Source organism: Mustela erminea, chromosome 17 (assembly GCF_009829155.1).
Source record: "Mustela erminea isolate mMusErm1 chromosome 17, mMusErm1.Pri, whole genome shotgun sequence".
NCBI lineage: Eukaryota > Metazoa > Chordata > Mammalia > Carnivora > Mustelidae > Mustela > Mustela erminea.
Genome location: NC_045630.1, coordinates 55,324,597 through 55,346,065, shown reverse-complemented (window position 1 = coordinate 55,346,065; position 21,469 = coordinate 55,324,597). Strand labels below are relative to the sequence as shown.

The window sequence follows — 21,469 nt, the reverse complement described above, 5'->3', positions numbered from 1 at the left end:
AAGTTCTAATATATGTTTTAGCGAGGACATGCTAGACTATGCCAAAATAAAAACAAGTGCACTCACATGTGAAATGGGTCAATAGAATAAAATTTTTAAAAAATTTTTTTCACATTGCAATCCAATGTGAGCTAGGCAGCCCTCCTCCAACGAATATGTCAGGGGCCCAATCCCTTCCATCCTGTGGGGCTTCACACATGACCCTCAGACTGCTATGGGAAAGAGGAGAGAGTGGATGATTACACGTGTTTGAGTCTCACCTACAAGCAAAAATGCATCCTTCCTGTAGAGTAAGCACATTTCTAGTCATGTGCCTTTTCCTGCTTAGCTGGACTTGCAAATCTAGTATCCCTTGGGAGAAAAAACAAAATAGACATTACTGGACACATGGTATTGTCTCTGCCACATTCATCCAGTTCCTAGCTTCCAAAAATGTTTGGGCTGTCCTGTGGTTATTAGTTCCCTTCCTGTTTCCTTGGACTTTGTCTATTCTCTTACGGTCATCTAGTTGGGCTTCACGAGGAGATGAAGCTAAGTGCAGATGTTCGATTAACTATATTCAAATGGAAATCCTACTCTAGCTTTCTGAAGCAGATTTATTTTGACAGCTTTGGGGTTGGGAGAATAATTTTACATATATGAGGTAAGAGAGTTGGAATGTAGATCAATTTTAAAAAGCAAAAAATTATTTTCAATACATTATGCCATCTACGGTGCCTGGGTGTCTTGGTCGGTTGAACATCCAACTCTTGGTTTTGGTTCAAGTCATGAGATTAAGATCGTGAGATGGAGCCCCAGGCCAGGCTCCCTGCTCAGTACAGTCTGCCTGAGATACCTTCTCCCCCCGCCCACACCTGCTTCTTCCCCTGCTCATGCTCTCTCTCTAAAATTAATTAATTAATTAATTAAGCCACCTATGGAAAGGAAAGATGAAGGAAAGTTTTGCATTACAAAATTGTTGTCTTATTTATATCTCCTGTAATCTGGCATGATGAAATATTTCATTTTCTGACATTAGAACACATTTGTACTTACCAATAGCTATGAAAAGTCCAGAGATTCATCAGAGGAAAGGTTTACAAATGTAAATAATAATAACTATAATGAAAGTTCATGAAATATATAGATTTTTTAAAACTTAGACAAGGAGAACTTCTTAGAAGTCCAACTTGTCCTACAGCACAAAAGTGCAGGTTCTCAAATATCTCATTATTTTCTCTAAAGCTCCATTAGAAAAGTGTCCAAGTAACAATAGTAAAGTAATTACTCCTGCTCTTCTTTATACTTAAATTATATTTATAATCAGGGTGCCTGGGTGGCTCAGTGGGATAAATTATATTTACTAGCATCTTATATAGTTATATCTAAGTGTAAGGTATTTACAGGTGTTATCTCGTTTGATGCACATAACAAACCTGCATGGTAAGTGTAATTTCCGTTTTCTGACGGAAGGAGCTGAGGCTTCGAGAGTGTATGTGACGTGCTTAAGGTCACAGAAGTAGGAATTGGCAAGATAAGACTCCAAATCCAAATCTATATCATCCACACCAGAACTGCTTTCTAGTATACGCACCACCTCCACTTGTTTTCATTAAGTCTTGAGACATTTATTCGTGAGCTAAGTGGACGAAAATCTCATTTTCATCTTGTAGAAACCTGCCCCATGTACATCTAAATGTAAATTTTTAAAAGACTTGTTTATTTATTTTAGAGAGAGAGCACATGTGTGTTGGGGGGAGGGGCAGAGGGAAAAAAGCTCCAGCAGACTCCCTGCTGAGCACAGAGCCCCACGCAGGGCTGGATCCCACAGCCCATGAGATCAGGACCCATGAGATCACGAACTGAGCTGAAACCATGAGTCTGATGCTCAACCAGCTAAGTCACCCAGGCGCCCCTGTCCAAATGTAACTCTTAAATCTCCTTCTCCCCACCTCCACCACTCAGGAAAATGGAGAGTGTGGGACTCTCTGCCCAGTGTCTCTGGAAGCCACAGCGTACTGCAGCAGGTGTGACTTCAACTTCACCAGCCATGTTTGTGCTGTGATCAGAGGACCTCATGATTCCCCCAGCAAGGAATCAACAGACGAAATATGCTCATCTGCTGAAGAGACCGTTCACACAGGAAGTGCAGACACATTCTCCTTCACAGGTAACAGAAACCAGGCCACCTGTCCGTGGCTTAGGAGAGAGAGCGAAAAGCTGCAGAAAGTGCATCCTTGTTTCATCCTGATGCCAGCCCCCTCCTTAACCCAGTATCAGCTAATTCCTTCATACCGTGGGCTAGCTAGTTACAAGGTAAGTAAAGGCACACTTTGGATCTGTTCAAAGTTAGTAGTTTAAAAAAAGTGGAAAGTCTAAATCCAGACAAAGGTATGTACTGTTTTAAAGTAAACGTGTAGAAAATTCAGAACAGGGAAATAGCTTATGTGTTCTTTTATGATATACCCAGTTAATCATCAGTGAGCCCCATTTTCTTTCTTAAAAGTGTGAATGCAGGCTTTCAATAAATGCAAAGCATGAATGTTGCTTTACCTGTAGGCAGAAAACAGGAAGAAACCTGTCTGATCACCATTAAGACCTCGCAGCATTATTCTGGGGACGAGCTTAAAGTACCCCTTTCCTGATCTTGGGTCTGGGTCTGGAGACTGCACTCTCCCACAGCCTGGTGTCGCCACTAAATGGCCATTGTCTTGGGAACAATAACCTTCACAGTTACTGAAAATATTAATTTTCAGGCCCCATCTTTGCCCTGCTGAGTTCCTTGGAAATAGTGGTTCTCAGGCTTGGCTAAACTGAGTGAAAAACACTGTAAAAGTTTAAGATCATCTCCAAAATAGTTCTGTCCTCTATTAAATTTTTATTATTTGTCCATTTACTTAAGTCCCTACAGAGTTTGTTTCTGCCTTTTGAAAACTTAAGTGTGTCCCTGTGTGTGTGTGTAGCTGTGTGTATGTGTGTGTGTGTGTGCATGTGTGTGTGTGTTTATATATATAATCATCCATCATCTAGAGTCAAATAGAATACATTTAAGTGACATAATTCAAGCAAGCTAAGATTAACTAAACTGTTCTGTTCTATCATGACTCATCATTCTGCCTTACTTAACCGATGGTGGGTGATAATGGTAAACCTTAAGATTACAAAAAAATAAGGCAAGATGCTGGACTGAGGAAGTAGATTAAGGAGGGAAAGCAGGAACAGAGATAAGGTTCCAGTGATGTGCTAGATTCTTTAAAATCTTACCTTAATTTACCCACAAAGCAATCACGGAAGTATGGCCATTTAACAGATGAAGAGACTGAGGGTCATCTATAAAAGTAAGTTGCTAAGGGAAGATGTCAGATTTAAATCACGTCGCCCTCAAGACCCGCAGATTTAGAAGACTCTTCATGATGTAGGAGGTCCTCTCACAGTGCTCCAAACTCCCCTGACATATTTCTTCCACCTGAAATGTCCTTCTTTGCCATTCCCAGGGTGTAAGTGAACATTCTTGTCCCCAGTGCAGGCTTCTCGAGCCCAGTGTCTGTCTCCTCTCACACATCAACATGACGTTCACTTCTACCTTGTGTCATGTGCCTCTGGACCTTTGTTCCATCCCTCCTACGAGATTGAAATAGCGGTCGGAACAAGATGCCCTTGCTTCACCTTATCTCATTCTTGGATTAACACACGTTAAGCAAACAAAACAAAAACAAAAACATTTATTGGAATGCATTTAATCAGGAAAGTGGTCAGAATAGAGAACAGTTCCTTAAACCCTCCAATGTCCTTCCATACCCAGTTATAGATTTAAGGACCCTCATTCCCAAATTAGTGAGTTTGGTCTAGATGCACATGATCCAAGAGAATTCTGTACTTTTATCTGCCTTTTGAAGTCAAGGTCAAGATTTTAAAGGTCCCTTAAGGCATATTTACAATAGCCTTCTCCACAAGAGAAAATGTTTAACTTATTTAAACATCCATATTTCAGATTGCTTTGCCTACCAAAGAATACTATAAATTAAATATGAAAAATAACAAAAATTTCTCTTCCAAGAAGAAAACTAAACACCTAAATCATGCTAAAACAAGTACCATTGAGACCAATTTGGACTAAGAAATCCACCTTTCTTAGAAATCTACAGTTAAAAGCTAAACAACATCAGAGCTCACCCAAATTCATTCATGCATACAATCATTTCATTTATCAAAAAATATTTCTTAAATTTTTACTAATAGCTAGTCTCCACACTGGTAGCCCACCAGCTATGAAAACAAATAAGTAAGAATTCCCATCAGGGATTTGAAGTCCGTATGAACAGACAGGGGACAAATATCAGTACCCTGTAATGTGAGAAATACGTCCATGTAAGAACTGCAACAGAAGTAAGCATAGGATGCTTTTCAAGGGCATTGCAAGGACATCTAACCCAGACTGAAGAGGTTAGGAAACACTTTTGAAGGATATCATGCCTGAGCTGAGCTGAAAACTGAAGAACAAGTAGAAACATACCAGTTCAAAGGAAAGGAAGGTAGGCAGAGAGGGCAACGTGTACAAAGCACAGGAAGTGAGAGAAAGCCCAGTAAGATGTGAAAAACAAGGCCCTTGATATGCATGTAGCATCGTGAAGGAGAGGAGAAACCATGGGGATGAGGCCAAAGAGCAGGGGTCAGCAGATGCAGGCCTTTTATACCACACTAAGCAGGCAGCAATGAGGCAATATTAAAGCTTTTTCAGCAGTAGAACAACACAATCCTGTATATGCGTTTTTAAAGAACTATCAGCTGAAGAAATGATTGCAGACAAGTATGCATGGGACATTTAAGCCAGTAACAAGTAAAAATTGAGTAAGCATACCCCCCCCAAAAAAGCAAAACCCTCTTTTATTTGAAGACTAATCCCTTATAACGTACATAATGATTTTGAGATTACAAAAGGTGGGTGGGGGGGTGGCATTTTCTTTTCTTTTTTTAAAAAAGAGTTGAGTTGGAAATTCTGGCAAAGAAAAAAGAACTCAGAAATAAGAGAGATTGTTGAAGGAAGGCAAAATTTCAACTATGCTTCCTTATGTGTAAAACAAAAAGGATTCTTTCATGAGCTAAGAGCATCTTTTAAAGACCAGGCCTCACAGGAAAACAAAGAAATGAAGATAAGAGATGAGAGAGTAAAAAGAATGAAATGCCATACAGGAAAGAAGAAGAAACACAGCATGGCAAGCTACTGCAACTGAAATTAGAATTGGTGATGTAGGCCTGAAGGGTTGGAAAGAACAGTTATTAGCAATGAGCAGTTCAATCTGCTACAGCCAATTGATTGAAAAATATAGTGACCTCATGTGAGTAGGTGGATGGTCTGGGTAGCTCGGCCCTACAGTCATTCAGGGATCCAGATTCCTTCCAGGTGATGGCTCGTGATATTTCTGGGGCTGCCATCCTTCCCATGGTGCAACCTGGGTCACCACAACATCCTACTTCCAGGCCACCAAAAGGGGATGAGAAGGTCCATGGAGGAAAAGTGATTCCTCTTAGGAAGTGAGACCCTGGTCTCCTTTATCACTGTTGTGCTAATTCTGTTGTTGAGATCTGAGTCACCTGATAACCCCAAGCTGCAGAGAAAATTGGGAAAATTAGACCCTAGGCAGAAGGCCTCTGACCAGGACCAAAGGGAGATCTGGGCACCCACCAGTGATCATCCCAGGTAACAAGTGGCAGATGCCCCCTTACCAGAGAAAAATGAAGACAGAGATAAGCCCTTCTATTTTATAGCAGTTTACATTTTATGATATTTTGGCACATAACATCATGCATTTTATTTTCATACTAATTCTATAAAGTAAGCGGGTCAGGGTTTATGGTAAGGAAATATATGTAAGGAAAATGCAGTCAAAAAAACCCACAGGGATGGATGGAGACTCAGCCCCACATAAAGATAGAGCATGCGGCTGAGACGCCAAAGAAGGACCTCTTCTTCTGGTCTCATCCAGAAACCACCGCACAGAAATGCATACATACAAACATAGTCAAAATTCACCAAATTAAACAGATTTAGCCAATTAATTTTTCAGTGTTTTTTTTGTTTTTTGTTTTTGTAAATTTGTAGCATTTGTATTTCTGAAGTTACCAAAGCTTAAAACTGAACAAAGACTTTTGGCATGCCATTGAATCACATGAATGATTATCTAATAAAATCATTGCCAGTGCAAAACATTCAACAGTTTGGTTTAATTCTTTTCTTTAGATTGGTTGTTTTGAGTTTGGGTTTCAGTCCTGGTTTGGCAAAAGAGGGAAGGATGTGTGTAGTGGATTGTGCATTCCACTAACCACTAACCATTTATAACCCTATATATAAATATATATATAAACATATATAAATTTATATATAAATATATATTTTATATATATACTCTCTATATATGTAATATCCATATATAACCAGTTATATCCACTAACCATGATAAGCCAAGTTTCCAGTCTCGTATATCACAGTAACTATATATTATATATAATCCATTATATTTTACATAATATAATTTATTACATTATATATAATTTATATAATAATTTAATGTAATATGGATGATGTAATAATTGGTAAGATTTATAGTATCAAACTCTAAAAGCAGGTTGGTGAACCTGCCCCACACGGAAGTGGGGAAGCACTAATATCCAGTGTACATTAGTCTAGTACTTCAGGTTTTCAGTCATTCCTTTCATGTTACCCATTATTTGATCGGAGAAAGTGAATTCTTTTCTGTGGAGTTCCATATCGTTGCATCCAATAAACACATGAAGTATTTTTCTTATGATTTAGAACATTAAGAGATGAGAGTTCTAGCATTAAGCATTTATTTTTAAGTTTTTAAAAGTTTTTGTATTCATTTTCAATATGGTTAAAAAAAATGTTTTTAAAAGCTCGCTCTTCAATTTCTCCCTTTCCAGATGTGAACCTGGAGCCTTATATGATGTACGAGTATAGGATTTCTGCATGGAACAGCTATGGGCGAGGATTCAGCAAAGCCATTAGAGCCAGAACAAAAGAAGATGTGCCTGAAGGACTTAGTGCCCCTAGGTGGACCAAAATGGATAATCTTGAAGATGTGATACTCTTAAGTTGGAAGAAACCTATACAGTCAAATGGTATTAAGCTACTTTTTAAATTGAAATAACAAAATCTTATAAATCCATAAGGAAATCGAAATGAGTGTAAAGTACATGTAACTGGCATGCATCTAACCATTAAAAATTATTTGCTGGTAAAAGAAACCTTAGGTGTGTGCCTGCTAATCATTCATTCTGTAAAATAGGCCTCACAAGTGTTTAGTCCCGGAATTTTTTTCTCGAATCCTAGCATATATATCTGAGCTGCTTTCAAACAAGCAAAGACTGCTAAAGAAAGGCAAAATAGTTTTAATTTTGGAAGAAATTTTGTTTGGTAGTGAGGGAAAACAAACATAAATGACTTTAATTATCTATGTCCAGAATCCCTCTCTTCAAGAAGAGTGCATATCTCTCAGAACTTCTTGAACATAGCAATCCGATAGCAAATTAAAAGTAAGTAATGCTAGACTATCCTATTTCCTCAGAACCCTAAGACATGTGAGTTGTTTGCAAATAGTTAAAAGGATCTGACACTCAAATCTGGGTATTTCTCTGTCTCTTTTAGGTCCAATTATCTACTACATTCTTCTCCGAAATGGGGTTGAACATTTTCAGGGAACGTCACTGAGCTTTTCTGATACGAAGGGAATTCAGCCGTTTCAGGAATACTCGTACCAGCTGAAAGCCTGCACGGTTGCTGGCTGCGCCATCAGCAACAAGGTAAGGGCAGGAGCCAGTGGGAAGACTATAGGAACATGCAGGTTGTGAATGATTTTTGCACTGTCAGAAAACAGTATCTGCCTCAATGGTAACACGCTCACATGGCTTCTCAGCTGACTACTAATACGTATGTCCAGAAGGAGAGATCACTGCAAAGGAAATTTATGCACGTGTCAATGTTTCATTAGTTTTAAAAAAAGGAAAAAATTTGAACCAATATTACCCTCTTTATCACATTTTCCCTCTGCCAACTAAATTTTTAATTAGGTTATGTTAGTCACCATATAGTACGTCTTTAGCTTTTGATGTCGTGTTCCATGATTTATTATTTGCATATAATACCCAGTGCTCGTTATAACATGTGCCCTCCTTAATACCCATCACCAGGCTCACCCATCCCCCTAACCCCCCACAAAACCCTCAAATTGTTTCTCAGAGTCCATAGCCTCTTATGGTTTGTTTCCCCCTCTGACTTTCCGACCTCCAGATTTTCCTTCCTTCCCCTAATGTCCTCCATGACATTCCTTATGTTCCACGTATGAGTGAAACCATATGATAATTGTCTTTCTCTGCTTGACTTATTTCACTCAGCATAATCCCCTCCAGTTCCATCCATGTCAGTACAAATGGTGGGTGTTCATCCTTTCTGATGGCTGGGTAATATTCCATTGTGTATATGGGCCATATCTTCTTTATCCATTTGTCTGTTGAAGGGCATGTCGGCTCCTTCCACAGTTTGGCTATTGTGGACATTGCTGCTATGAACATTGGGGTGCAAGTGCCCCTTCTTTTCGTTTCCTCTGTATCTTTGGGGTAAATACCCACTAGTGCAATTGTTGGGTCATAGGGTATCTCTCTTTTTAACTTTTTGAGGAACCTCCATACTGTTTTCCAAAGTTCTGCCAACTATTCTCAGATGATCTTCTATAGATCCATAACAAGTCTCAAATCATTCCTCAGTTTAAAAGTTTCTATTTAAATATCACTTTAAGAGCACCTGGGTGGTTCAGTGGGTTAAAGCCTATGCCTTTGGCTCAGGTCATGATCTCAGGGTCCTGGGATCGAACCCCGCATCAGGCTCTCTGCTCGTCAGGGAGTCTGCTTCCGCCTCTATCTCTCTCTCTCTGCCTGCCTCTCTGCCTACTTGTGATCTCTGTCTGTCAAATAAATAAATTCTAAAAAAAAAAATATATCACTTTAACAAAAATTGCCTTCTCTTGAAACACAGAAAGGGGCAAAAGAGCCTGGCATAGAAAATAAAATGATACCAAGATTTCTGATACAGCATAGGAAAGAAATGAGCTCACGTAACAGGAGTCAGAATGGAGAATATCAGGGAGATACAACAGATGTTTTGGGGGATGAAATCTATAGGACTTGGTGTCAACCAAATGCAGGGAAATAAGAGAAATTGCTGTCAACTTTATGCAGGGTAATAAGAGGAAAGTATCAAAGATGTTATTCAAGATCTCTGGCTCTCTGGCTTGGGCAAATTATAGATCACAGTGCCATTCTGCAAGCAAATAAAAAAATAAAAGAGGAAAATTTGAGTGTAGAAGAAGATTAAAATTTTAAGCCTTTTTAAAGTATATATTTAAGAGAAGGAACAGATAGAGTGACAGAAGAAAATATTACTTGGCACTTTAAGCAATACTGTCTTGTCAGAGTCTAGATTATGAAATGACTGATTTGCTAGAAGGATCCATGTGGGAAGTTGAAGCAAGGAGTTTGAATAGGGTCATTTAAGGAGAAGAGAGAGAGAAAAAAAAAACAAGACCACAGATGATGAACACTGGAAACGCGAAGAGCCCACAAAGGAGACTGGAAAGAAGCAGTGAGATGATTTAGGAGAAAAATAAAGAAAAAGCCATCTCACAGAAGCCAGCCTAGTCAGAAGAAACCAGGAGAAACAAACACACAGCAGCTCTGATTCTCTTCATGTGGTTACAACTTTATAAGAACAGCATCTTCACACACTGTGCAAGAACCATCCAAGGAAAACATTCAGTCAGATGGGTTCGCCGCCGTGCATATGTGCAGCTTTTCATTCAGCAGACCTCCAGAAACATCTCCGAGCATGGCACCGTTTAAACAGATGGCAGCTGATTGGCCCCATCAAAAGTTATGGTCCGAACGGTCCTAGAACATTTCCACGTCTTTTTATACAGGCACAGCTCCTGCCTACCAGATGCCAGAACAATTGGTTAAAAAACTGAAACCAGAGTTAATTCTGTGAAAAAACAAATGCAGCTAATTTTTATCCAAAACTGTATTTTGATAATGCTGCATAAATAACCGGTCGACTTATCCTTTTTTCCTTCTCATTCAGTTCTTTTTCCAGAACGTTGGTATAGACGCTATCAAGACATCCTGGGTATTGTAAGAAGACTATTAAAAAAAAAAATCTGCCCATTTATACTGTTCAAAGCATATTATATGCAAGCAAGTTCAGATGTGGGTTTTGCTTCATATTTACTGGTGCTTAAAATGTACAAAATCAGGCTGTTAAAATGCAAAGACACTGATGGGCCATATGGAAGAGAGTCATCAAGAGTTCTCTAGCAAGACAGTCTGCCCGCCAGATTTTACTTGTTTAAACTGAGGGCTGCACTCTGCCGTCAAAATTGTTGTTGAACTTGTTGTGATGAATGGTAGTCTGAGACTTAGGTAATGTATTCAAGGTCAGATTTCATTGTTTAAATACGATGGAAAAGAATAAAAAGAAAAAGAAGGAAGAAGGAGGAGACTGTCTCCCCAAGCCCCCGCTAATGATATGCCAGGCCAGACAACAACATTTTAAAACAAAAGTGACATTCTCGTTGATCAGAATACCTAGTGTCCTATTACCATAAATTGCTGTTTAATTCCTATTTGCAGGTAGTTGCCGCCATGACCCAAGGAGTCCCGGAGAGCGTCCTGCCGCCCAGAGTCACGGCGCCCAGCACAGAGGCTCTGCATTTGAGCTGGAGCGTCCCTGAGAAACCAAATGGCGTCATTAAAGAGTACCAGCTCAGGCAGGCTGGGAAAGGTCTCATCTACACTGGCACCACTGACAGGAGGCAGCATACGGTCACAGGTGAAAAAAAAAAAAAAGGAAAACCTACCGGAAGGGTCTGTCATTGTGGTTAGGGGGCAAAGCATCCCAGGGGTGTGCGTTTGATATATGAGGTCACTTCGAAAGGACGTGTTCTCTTGACATATGGTCAGGTCCCACTTATCCATGCTAATAGAAGAGCCCACACTGGCAGCAATAAGCCACAACAGCAGATAACTTCAGAAATAATTTATATTTGGCTTTGATATGCATTATGTGTAGGGTTTTTGCATCAGTATTAACTTTTTTTTTCCCTCAGACAAACGGTAAGATGCATTTTCATTCCCCAAGGATATACTCATAGATAATGGGATGAGGATAGCCAGGAATGTACTGGAAGGCAGGGAGAAATCGTCCAGAGGCTAACATTTATCTACTGAGTGGGTAACTAATACACAGAGTAGTTGACAGGTGACTGTGACGATTTGTTATTATTAACGTTAATTAATAGTGACTGTATTATTTTTATGGTTTGTTATAACATTTATTACAATTAACTGTAAAAAAATAATAATAGTACAGTATAATGGCATAAAGTCAGATAATTACTAGACGTGATTATAATAACAATTAACATGTTTTGTTTTGAATGTCATTTCTGAAGAGAAGAGAAGCATTTTCTGACATTCCCGTTCTATGGAAGCCTCTTTATTACACCACGGTTATCACCTGGTCTTATTTTTGTCATGGATTTCTCACTACCTAATAGTGCTTGTTTTCTGTATCTCCCCCCATTGGGTCGGGGATACCTAGTTCAATACAGTTTGATATTGTTCGGTATAAATCGGTACCTAGTTCAATATAGTACTTCCAGTGCCTAGAACAGTCCTTGACACAGCTGTAGATGCTACACAGAACTACACAAATGTATGGGGAACACATGAATTTCCCATGTGACACCCGGCATGTACTATCTCATTTGATTCTCTCCACAAATCTATGCGGTAAAAAGAGTTATTACTTGCATTTTACAGAAAAGAATACTTTGAGATGGTAAGTAACTTAGTTCATTACTCAGATCTACTGAATCATCCCAAACAGTTGTGGGAGTTTAGGTTCTGAGGCCATAGGCAAGAGATTACAAACTTCCTTTCCCCCCATTGTCAGCAGCTTCCTTCCAAGGGACCCTGAGTGAATATTCTTCTTCCATTGGACCCCTTGGCTTACATGGAGCATTGATACTAGAGATCAGGAAACTTGTGAAGAAGTACAGAAAAGCCTGGGAAAGTGTGCCTGAGTTTTCCTCAGAGGAAGCACAGGTTATACTACACAGGTGAAAAATCAGTTCATGATTTTGCTCTTAATTCTATGATGCCCTGACACACAAGTAGGCATTCACTGACAGATGCCCACTGTCTTCAGGAAGTTCCAGAAGCCAAGTGCTCTAAAACAAGATTGCTGCTCTCAAGAAGCTTCCAGTGAGGGGTGCCTGGGTGGCTCAGTGGGTTAAAGCCTCTGCCTTTGGCTCAGGTCATGATCCAGGTCGAGCCCTGCATCGGGCTCTCTTCTCAGTGGGGAACCCCCCACCCCCGCCTGCCTATGCCTACTTGTGATCTCTGTCTGTCAAATAAATAAATAAAATCTTAAAAAGAAGAAGAAGAAGAAGCAGCTTCCAGTGATAGGGAACACTGACAAGTTAAGAACTAATTGCAAATACAGAGCAACCGATACCACAGCAGAACTCCAAAGAATGCAGTGGGGGAAAATCAAAAGAATAACTTGGCTTGGAAAATGGAATGTCAGTTGCAGAGTTTTGAAAGCCAAGTTAAGACACATTTAGATCTTGTATCAGTAGAGGTTTCACAAAAAACTGGGATACCGTGATATGGAATGTTCTTCTTACACTATATGTCTCCTCAGCCAGCATGGGCTTTGAACTGTGTGAGCTGTTCTGATTTGTATTTTTTTAAAAAACGAGCATTTACATGCCAACAGACTAAATTCAAATGTAATGTGTACACCAACAGGATTGATAGCCTCATTAATTATAAAATAATTGGGAAGATTTTTCTTTAAAACACCTTTATTCCACCAGTTCTTCTTCTCATTGTCATTTTTAATGAATATTTTCATGTCAGAGAGGATTTCATGCACATCACTTAATGCCAGGAGTTCTCTTTTATTAGGAAAAATATTTTAAAGTTTTTCTATATGGTTTTACTTTTTATAAGATCATAAAATGAAAAGAAGCCTTTAGGATTCATTTGGTTCATCCGTCTGCACCATTTTAAATAGAGGTAGACAGTATTTCCCTTGGCAAGACAGTCCTAAAGAGAAGTGTCTTCGTCGCATGAGGAAGCAAACTCCTTAGATCTTAGCATAACCTCACCGAGTACAGCCTCCTCTATATGCTGTCCCTGCTGGATGGCAGCAGGGCTGGGCATTAGCTCATCTAAAACCTGAGATCTATATAATGTTCCTATACCTTATCTGCCAAGAAACATTCATTTCCATAGTTCTCTAACTGACCAAATTCACTATGGAAGTATTTTATGGTATGAATGACTATTTTATTGCGTTTGTGGAACAAACTGAAACAACCAGATTTACTTTACGTTGCATCTCCAGTGTTTGATCAAAGGGCTACCTGTACCCTCTGGGATAAATGTTTTGCTTTTCTCATCATTTCCAAAACCTTGGTATTCCCTAAGTTAACAGCCAAACACTAATGAAGTTGTAGCATCAGTCATCCTGGAACTTGAAAATCTAGGTCCTTAGAAATGACAGAAGGGAAAGCGAGCACCTTGCCTCAGCTCCATTGTCTCCATGCTTATTTTTAATTACCTCAAAGCTTTAGAAACATGATCCCGTAAATGCTTTGTGGGAATAGTGGCGAATGCACTCATCATGTGAAATCCATAAATTGCTTATAATCCTCTCAAGATGTTAAAAAAAGCATTAAGTAATTGAAGACAGGAAGTCCTCAGTTAATTATTTAGAGGTGTTATCAATGCTTTAAGTAAACTGAAGCATTTTCTGCTATCTCACTGAGCTGAATACCATGGGGACGAAGGAGAAACAGCCATCATCTTCTCATATCCGCTAATGCAAACAGCACATGGCAGCTTGTCAATAAAAGACCTTTTCATATCATTTATTACTAAACAGGTCCACCATCCTGCACAGAACAATTGGGATGTCAGTTATGGCATTGTTTCACTTTGGGTTACCACTGCTTTATATATGGGCCTCCTAGCGTGGGCACTGGGCAGAAGAGATGGAGAAAGGATTAACTAAATAATTAGGGCCACCGAGAACAAAATGAATTAATCATGTCCTCTTTAGCAGCAGATTTGATAAGGGCTTATGTGTCTCTTAACTCTGGGAGAAAAGTGTTTTCAAAATAATTTATGAAAAGTTGCTTATCATTGCATTTTCCTTGAAAAGGAAGACCCACCAGCATTAAGTTAGCAAGGAGAGAGCAATTTGCCTTCCTTTTCCATTTTCTTAGAAACTCATGAAGATCTCCTGTGCTAAAATAGCATACACCCTAACAATGCAGGTTGTAGCAGACAGGCACTATTAATGTACTAGAACAGATATCCTGCACATCATTTTTGAAGGAAAAAAGAAAAAAGGGACACACTTTGACCATCACTACCACAAAATGTGGAAATTCCTTATAAGGGGATCTTCTGTTTAGATACTTCTGCTGTGTCCTCCCATGGTAGCCAGCACTTGGCTCTCGGCTCTCATGGCATTTATAATACTTTATCACAATATTCCTTCTTCCTGTCACTATTCCTCAGCTAATAGGTGAAGTTTTCTAAGGGCAGACAATAGCCTCCTGTTTGCCATTGTATCATCTACACTGTGATAGGCACCTAACAGAGTACTTAACATATTAAGTATTCATGAAGATTTGTTGAGTGGGTAGATACTGAGTAGTAAACTAGGATCTGAATGATTTTATTCTGTTTTGATCGTATACAAAAATCATACTGTCAAATACCTCTAAATCTCAGGCGGGAATGGCTACATCATTTTCAGAGTCCAGGGCAAAATGAGAACGTGGGGTCCTTTGTCCAAAAATTATTTAGGTATGACTCAACATCCAAAAAAACAAATAATCCAATTTGCTTGCCAAAGGTGGCAGAAGACATGAACAGACATTTCTCCAAAGAAAACATACAGATGGCCAACAGACACTGCTCAACATCACTCATCATCAGTGGAATGTAAATGAAAACTGCGGTGAGAGGTCACCTCACGCAAGCCGGAGTGATGAAAATCAGAAACACAAGAAACAACAGGTGTTGGTGAGGATGTGGAGAGGAAAGAACGCTCAAGCACTCTTAGGTGGGAACGCAGTGGTGCATTTTGGAGGTGCCTCAAAAAAAGTAAAAATGGAGCTACCCTATGATTTGGTAATTGGGCTACTGGGTATTTGCCCCCAAAATACAAAAACATTAACCAAAAAGGATCCAGGATCGAAAGGATGGAAGCAGCCCAAGTGTCCATCAATGGATGGATTTTTTTAAAAATCCATATATATATATATATATATATATATAGTCATATATATATATATAATTCTTATGTATATATACATAAGAATATAATATATATTTTATATTATATTATATATTTTTATATAATATATATATTTATATATCTACAATGGAATATTATTTGGTCACAAAAAATAAAATCTTGCCATTTGCAACAACATGGATGGAGCTAAAGAGTACAATGCTAAGTGAAATAAGTCAGATAAAGACAGATAATGTAAGATTTCACTGATATGTGGCATTTAAGAAACAAAACAGATGAACCAAGGGGGAAAAAGGAGAGACAAACCAAGGAACAGACGCTTAACCCTAGAGAACAAACTAGTGGTTGACAGAATGGGGGGGCTGGGGCAGAGGGTGAAGTAGGTGAAGGGGATTGCAAGTAGAGGACACTTACCATGATGAGCACTGAGTCACATATAGACTTGCCGAATCGCTATATTGTACACCTGAAATGAATATGACACTGTATGTTAACTATATTTGAACTAAAAACTTAATAAAAATTTTTTTAGAAAAGTATATATATATATATATATATATATATATATATATAAAATATATATATTAGGTCACATGCCTGGGAAGCCAGCCTTGATCTCTGGCCATCTGGATTTATTGGCAGTCTGCTTCTTGAACTGGAACAGAGGAAGACAACTAGGACGGTGATGCTGTGCTCAGAACAGCGTCCAGAGCTTGCCTTCAGTGCTCTCAGATCATTGCACGTAATACTCTGTGCTGCATTCACTCCAGCTACCTGAAAACTGACCGCTGGGCATCAGGCCTATCAAAATGGATACAACAATTCATTTTATTTTCATTTTTCCAACCCCGAGGAAAGCTTTGTGCCTGGCTGTTTGCAAAATAAAGGAATAAAGAATAGCATGGCATCCAGCACTATTTTATGCTTTTAAAAAACATGCTTTTAGACAGAATATTATAGCTGAAGAATTACAGTCAACAGCTGCCTGGACACTAATATTTGAAGAAAAAAAATTTTCCCCTGAAATCTCAGATATTTTTAGGTTTCTTGCAGTCATTGTTTCTGTTTCGTCCCAAGAGTGCTAAAGAACTCCTGCTGTCTCTGCTGTGTGTGTCTTTGTCGAGCTTCTGAGCAGCGTCAGACTTGGCCGCCATCCGATGCCACATTTTGTTTCTAGAAAAGACTCTGCCTGAAAATGTAGGGTAAAAGCAGCTTTGGTCTAGTATAGCACCAGACTCCAGAGAAGAAGGATATTTATCAGAAGAATGTTACTAAAATCAAAAGCAAGTGTCTTTTCTTGGACTATTTTAATAATACTTTTAATGTTGATCTGCACTTGGAAAGAGATTTGGCCAAGAAGTAACTTACCTGGGAAGTGCCCCCTGGGATGAATGTGACTTCTAAGATACTGGGGAGAGGGACCTCAACTAGGGCCTGGAATTTCACACAAAATATAGAATTAAGAAACAATTAAGCTTGTAACAAGTAGTCAGAAGCAGAAGTCATGAGGTTACCTCACAGACTTTTGCAATGCAAGATCGCCTTTGTTTTGACATGTTGATGCCCAGTTCATGAGCTGTCAACTGAATGCCTACTTGGAAGCATTGATACAGAAAAGAGTTCCAGTGTCTGCTCACAAACAGGCAAGAACTGAGATTGACGAACTTGGACGCATGGCTTCTGAGGTTGGGGTGGCCGGTGCTATCATGAGGAGGGGACTCTAGCATGGGAGCTTCTGACACACTCCTTAGTCCAGTTCCATAAAACAGATCATCTGCAAATGCACCTTAGATGCCTCTAAAGCAATTCCACAATATCTTGGTGTATCAGTTTTGAACATCTAGATTTTCACACAGAATTATTCATTTAAAGCAGAATCCTGCTGTAAGCCTCCCCACCTCAGTCAACACTGCCAGGGGGTGCTGGAAGTTCCCGGGAATCTCCGTGAGCAAGGACACTCTGGAGGGCATCAATTAGTGAGATCCGAAGCGGGTAAGAGCAGAAAGAGGTGTATCACAACAGCAAGATCGCATGTGGATTCAGAGGGGCCCCGTCAAGCACCCAGTTTGGGTGAACTGGTGCTGAGACAAGTTTCTTGTCCAGAAGATGTACGACATCTGATAACCACCTACTGAAAAGTTTTGAAAGTAACCCAGGCCTCTCAGCCCTTGAACTCATCACTGACCAAACTGATGGAAAGACTTGCAGAATGACTTATTTTGTAGGACTATTTGGTAATTCTTTAGAAAATAGCAGGTGACATGGTAGAATAACCAGATGGTTGCTCTCAGGTAGCACTTGCTATCTGAGATTATAAGGGACAAACGTCTTCTCCTGACTATTGATCTGGAGACTAAAGAACTAGAAACAAGCTGTTCTCTAAATCGTATCATCAAATGTAACAGACGCTAACATAAGCATTGGTTCTATTTTCCAAATCATATTTTTTATGATTCATAGGCAGACTTTAGGTGATCCTTTTTAATACACATTTACTCTTGAACATAATGTTACTTGAAAGTATAATTATCATGAGTTTGGTTATAGTATACTTCTATCCTTTAAAAGAGAACATGATTCCCTATAGGGAAATTCAGTAATTTGCAGCCACTCTAATCTCCACTGCGCTGAAATGTTAAATGCTTGGCTTTTCTCCATGCATTTCCCTTTCTCTGCTCTACGACTCCTATCTCCTACTCTTTTAATTCAATGCTGAGCACTTGAATGATGTTTTCTTTTCTCCTTCTACTCTTGGACTTTAGGATTAAGTTGCAGTCAGAATGGTTCCTTTGAGACGCCTCTTTATTTCCCTCTTCTCATCCTGATCAATTCATGAGTCGTTTTCAGTTGGTGTGCCCTTTCCAATGCCTGTTACTAATATTTCATATATATCTCATTTTAAGGACCACCAGTAGAGACTCACTTAAAACGGCAACAAATTCCAGTTGAAATGCGTTGATTTTATTGAGTTTTATGGAGTCGTGTATATCAAAGGTCATCCAGTTCATGTAGATCATTTATGCCTGAAGGCAGCCGATGCTTTCCTTACAGATTATCTGAACCACGCCTGTGAGTAATTTAGTCCTCTGACAGCATGAAAAATCCAAGACCTAAGAAATAGGATGTAGACAATTATGGATTCAGATATTGCCTTTCCTCAAGTTAGTCCGTAGCCCAAACAAGCAGCCTGCACCATCATGCCCACAGTTTACGGGTACCGAAATTGAGACACTTAAGGGTCAGAAAGCTGGCCCGTGGTCGTAATTCATAAGTAGGTAAGGGATTAGAACCCAAAAATAGTCTAACTCCACATGCTTCTCTCCTAACAGAAAGCCTGCTCTGCTTCAGTACATGATTGTGGAAATATTCAAAATGGAAATATTTAAATACAGATTCCCACTTGGAGAGAGATATAGGTATATAGTATAGATATAGATATACTGTATAGATATACTATGTATACTGTGTGTGTGTGTGTGTGTGTGTGTGTGTGTATTTCACTGGGCTCTGAGCTACCTATGTTGTCATTTTCCAAAGTCTCAGAAGCTCTGGGCCATATTTCTCAGACCAGCTGCCCAGACTTTTATCCTGACCTCGCCCAAGCTTGTCTCTATAAAAACAGTTGATTTTCTCCATCTATGCTCTAGCTCCCTTACCTCTAAAAGAAGCAGATAATTGCAGTGCCTCAGGGAGTTACCTAGGTTTTTGATTGTGTTAATATCCAGGAGTACACAGAAGAAGGTCTGCAAGTAGTGTTCAGTCAACTTCAGCTACTATGTTTTTATGTAATTTTGTAATCAATTTCCTTAAAAATAACTCTGTTTCTCATAATGCATATTTAATTAACGTACAGAGCTGTTGAAAAATTTCAATACGCTTGGCTGTAGCTCTTGTGTGAGGGGAGGGCGCAGGGTTTGGTGTTAAAGTTGTGCTTTTGTCTCTACCCCAGTGTGATCAATCATTCACCGTGGAACGTTTGCTTCTCTGAGCCTCAGTCTTCTTACCTGTGAGGCAGGAGTACTAATTCCTGTCCTGGTGATATTCAAGCTGAAACCTCTTCACCTCTCCACTAAACCTTTTCATGTTGTTGCTAATTATCTCAACCAGAATCTTGTAACTGTCTCTAACATGCATAGGGTAATAACAGCTGCTTATGGTCCCCTTGTGTAACATGGAAGTATCTGAACTTGTGTGCTGATATGTGACATTATTAGTAATTATAATATTAGTATTATTTAGAAATCTTTTTCTAGGAAGTTACAAAAAACTCAGTTCAAGCAGGCTTAACAAATGGACATTTATTGGCTTGAAACTAAAAAGAAAAATCAGGTGTAGACTCCAGGCTGAGATCTTTCCAAGCCCCAATTTCTTTTTACCTCTGAGGTCTCCTCCATTCTCAAGCACTATGTGGTGAACAAAAAACTACCAGCAATTAAGAATGAAAGTTCATGTTCAAGGCCTGCCTCCCCTTAGTCTAAATGAAGTCACAGACTCAATCCTGAGCAGCTAACATCCACAGTGGAATGTGGAACTGTGTCCAGGACTAGTCAGTCCAGGTGGTGTCAATCCTAAACAAGGAGTAAAGCCTGTTGGTAGCCAAAAGACGGGTTTCCACGAGGAAAACTGCAGCTCTGTAGTAAAAGGAAGTGTGAGTGGACTCTGGAAGGTAAACATAGCAAATGTGGAGTTGTATGACACAGACTGGCAAATGTGAGTTGAAATGAGGTGAATATGTCTACCCTTGTTCCATCTGACCCCTATATCAGGGCCAGACACAGTCCTTGAGGACGAACTGCGCATGGATTAGATTAAGTCCATTTGTGCCCCCTCCTTCACTTCAAGTCTCATGTTTCCCACTCTTGTCTTTCTTGCTCTTCCATTTTTGTTTCCTTTCTCAAGCTCATCACATTCATTCCTCCGGATTGGTCATGTCTTTGAAAGCCTGTGGATTCCTAAATGAGGATCTCTACCCAGCGCTCAGCTCTGCATCCTTCCTCCCTGATTCTGGTACTCCAGTGGCTTCAAGAGATGCATATTCCTTCACTAGACCTGGCCCCATGCTCTTCAAGGCCAACCCACAGGATCCAGTTTAAATACCTGTAACAGGCTTCTCTGTCACACCTTCCTTAACCTATCAAAAATCCCTAATGAGCTAGCTACTCCACTGTGGAACCATTTCTAAATAGCTTGTATTCTAGTGTTCTGGGCTATATGTAAAATGGATACCATTCAGTTTGCTTCAGAAAAATTTTGTAAGGAAAGGACAATTTCTATTTCAATATACATTAATTTCCTTTTTAGCAGCTGTCCTCATTGCAAACACCTTCAAACCTCTCATCAGCCTTAGAACACCTTTGTAATGACATATTTGCTCTACCTTTTCTAAGATGCATCCTAAAACATCCTCCAGCAGTCACCACTTGTCTGAATCAGACTAGCTAGAGCACAAAATGAAGAGGGCCTCATTTGGGGGGGTTTGTTTGTTTTCGTTTGATAGGAAAATCTAGAGAAAGACCAAGCGTTGCTTCACTTGTATCAGCCATAGTTACCATCTGGCATTCAGACAAAATCTAGAAAATATTTATTGTTTACACATTCCATTAATTTTTGTATTATTTTAATAATGTTCTACAACTAGAATAGAATTGCTTACACAATGAATAAATGTGGTGGGCAGATATACCCATGGAATTATGAGGAAGGGCTTCTGTTTGGTCAGATCACAATTTGACTGGATGTCATGGACATCATAGCCTGACATCTTTGTGGGGCACTTGTATGGGCTTCGTGTTCTTTAAACATTATTTAACAAACATCAAACACCTACAATAGGCACTACTGAGAAAATATGATGAAAAAACCCTCAAAGACATAAGCCTTACCTTCTAAGGGCTTACATTCTAAGTGAGAAATTGAGCTCTTCTGATGAAATGGTGCTACCAGGGTCTAGACCCCCTTTTCCAGCAGCAAGAGTAAAGAGAGTGCGTGGTCAGACGAAATCAGCCCACTACTGTATTCTCTGACCTTCACTCTTAGAAGAGTCCTCCTTTTTCTTTTGAGCTCTGTATTTTATAATCTTTAGCA

The 21,469-nt window shown here is 39.4% G+C and overlaps 1 protein-coding gene across 1 annotated transcript in view; it reads left to right on the top strand.

The window, feature by feature from the left end:
- Positions 1-21,469, top strand: part of USH2A (usherin) — a 681,041-nt gene that overhangs the window by 527,627 nt on the left and 131,945 nt on the right. Inside the window, exons 51-54 of the mRNA XM_032319004.1 lie at positions 1,945-2,149; positions 6,919-7,116; positions 7,643-7,797; positions 10,675-10,873. Coding sequence (XP_032174895.1) covers positions 1,945-2,149; positions 6,919-7,116; positions 7,643-7,797; positions 10,675-10,873 — 757 coding nt within the window. The remainder of the gene's footprint in view (positions 1-1,944; positions 2,150-6,918; positions 7,117-7,642; positions 7,798-10,674; positions 10,874-21,469) is intronic.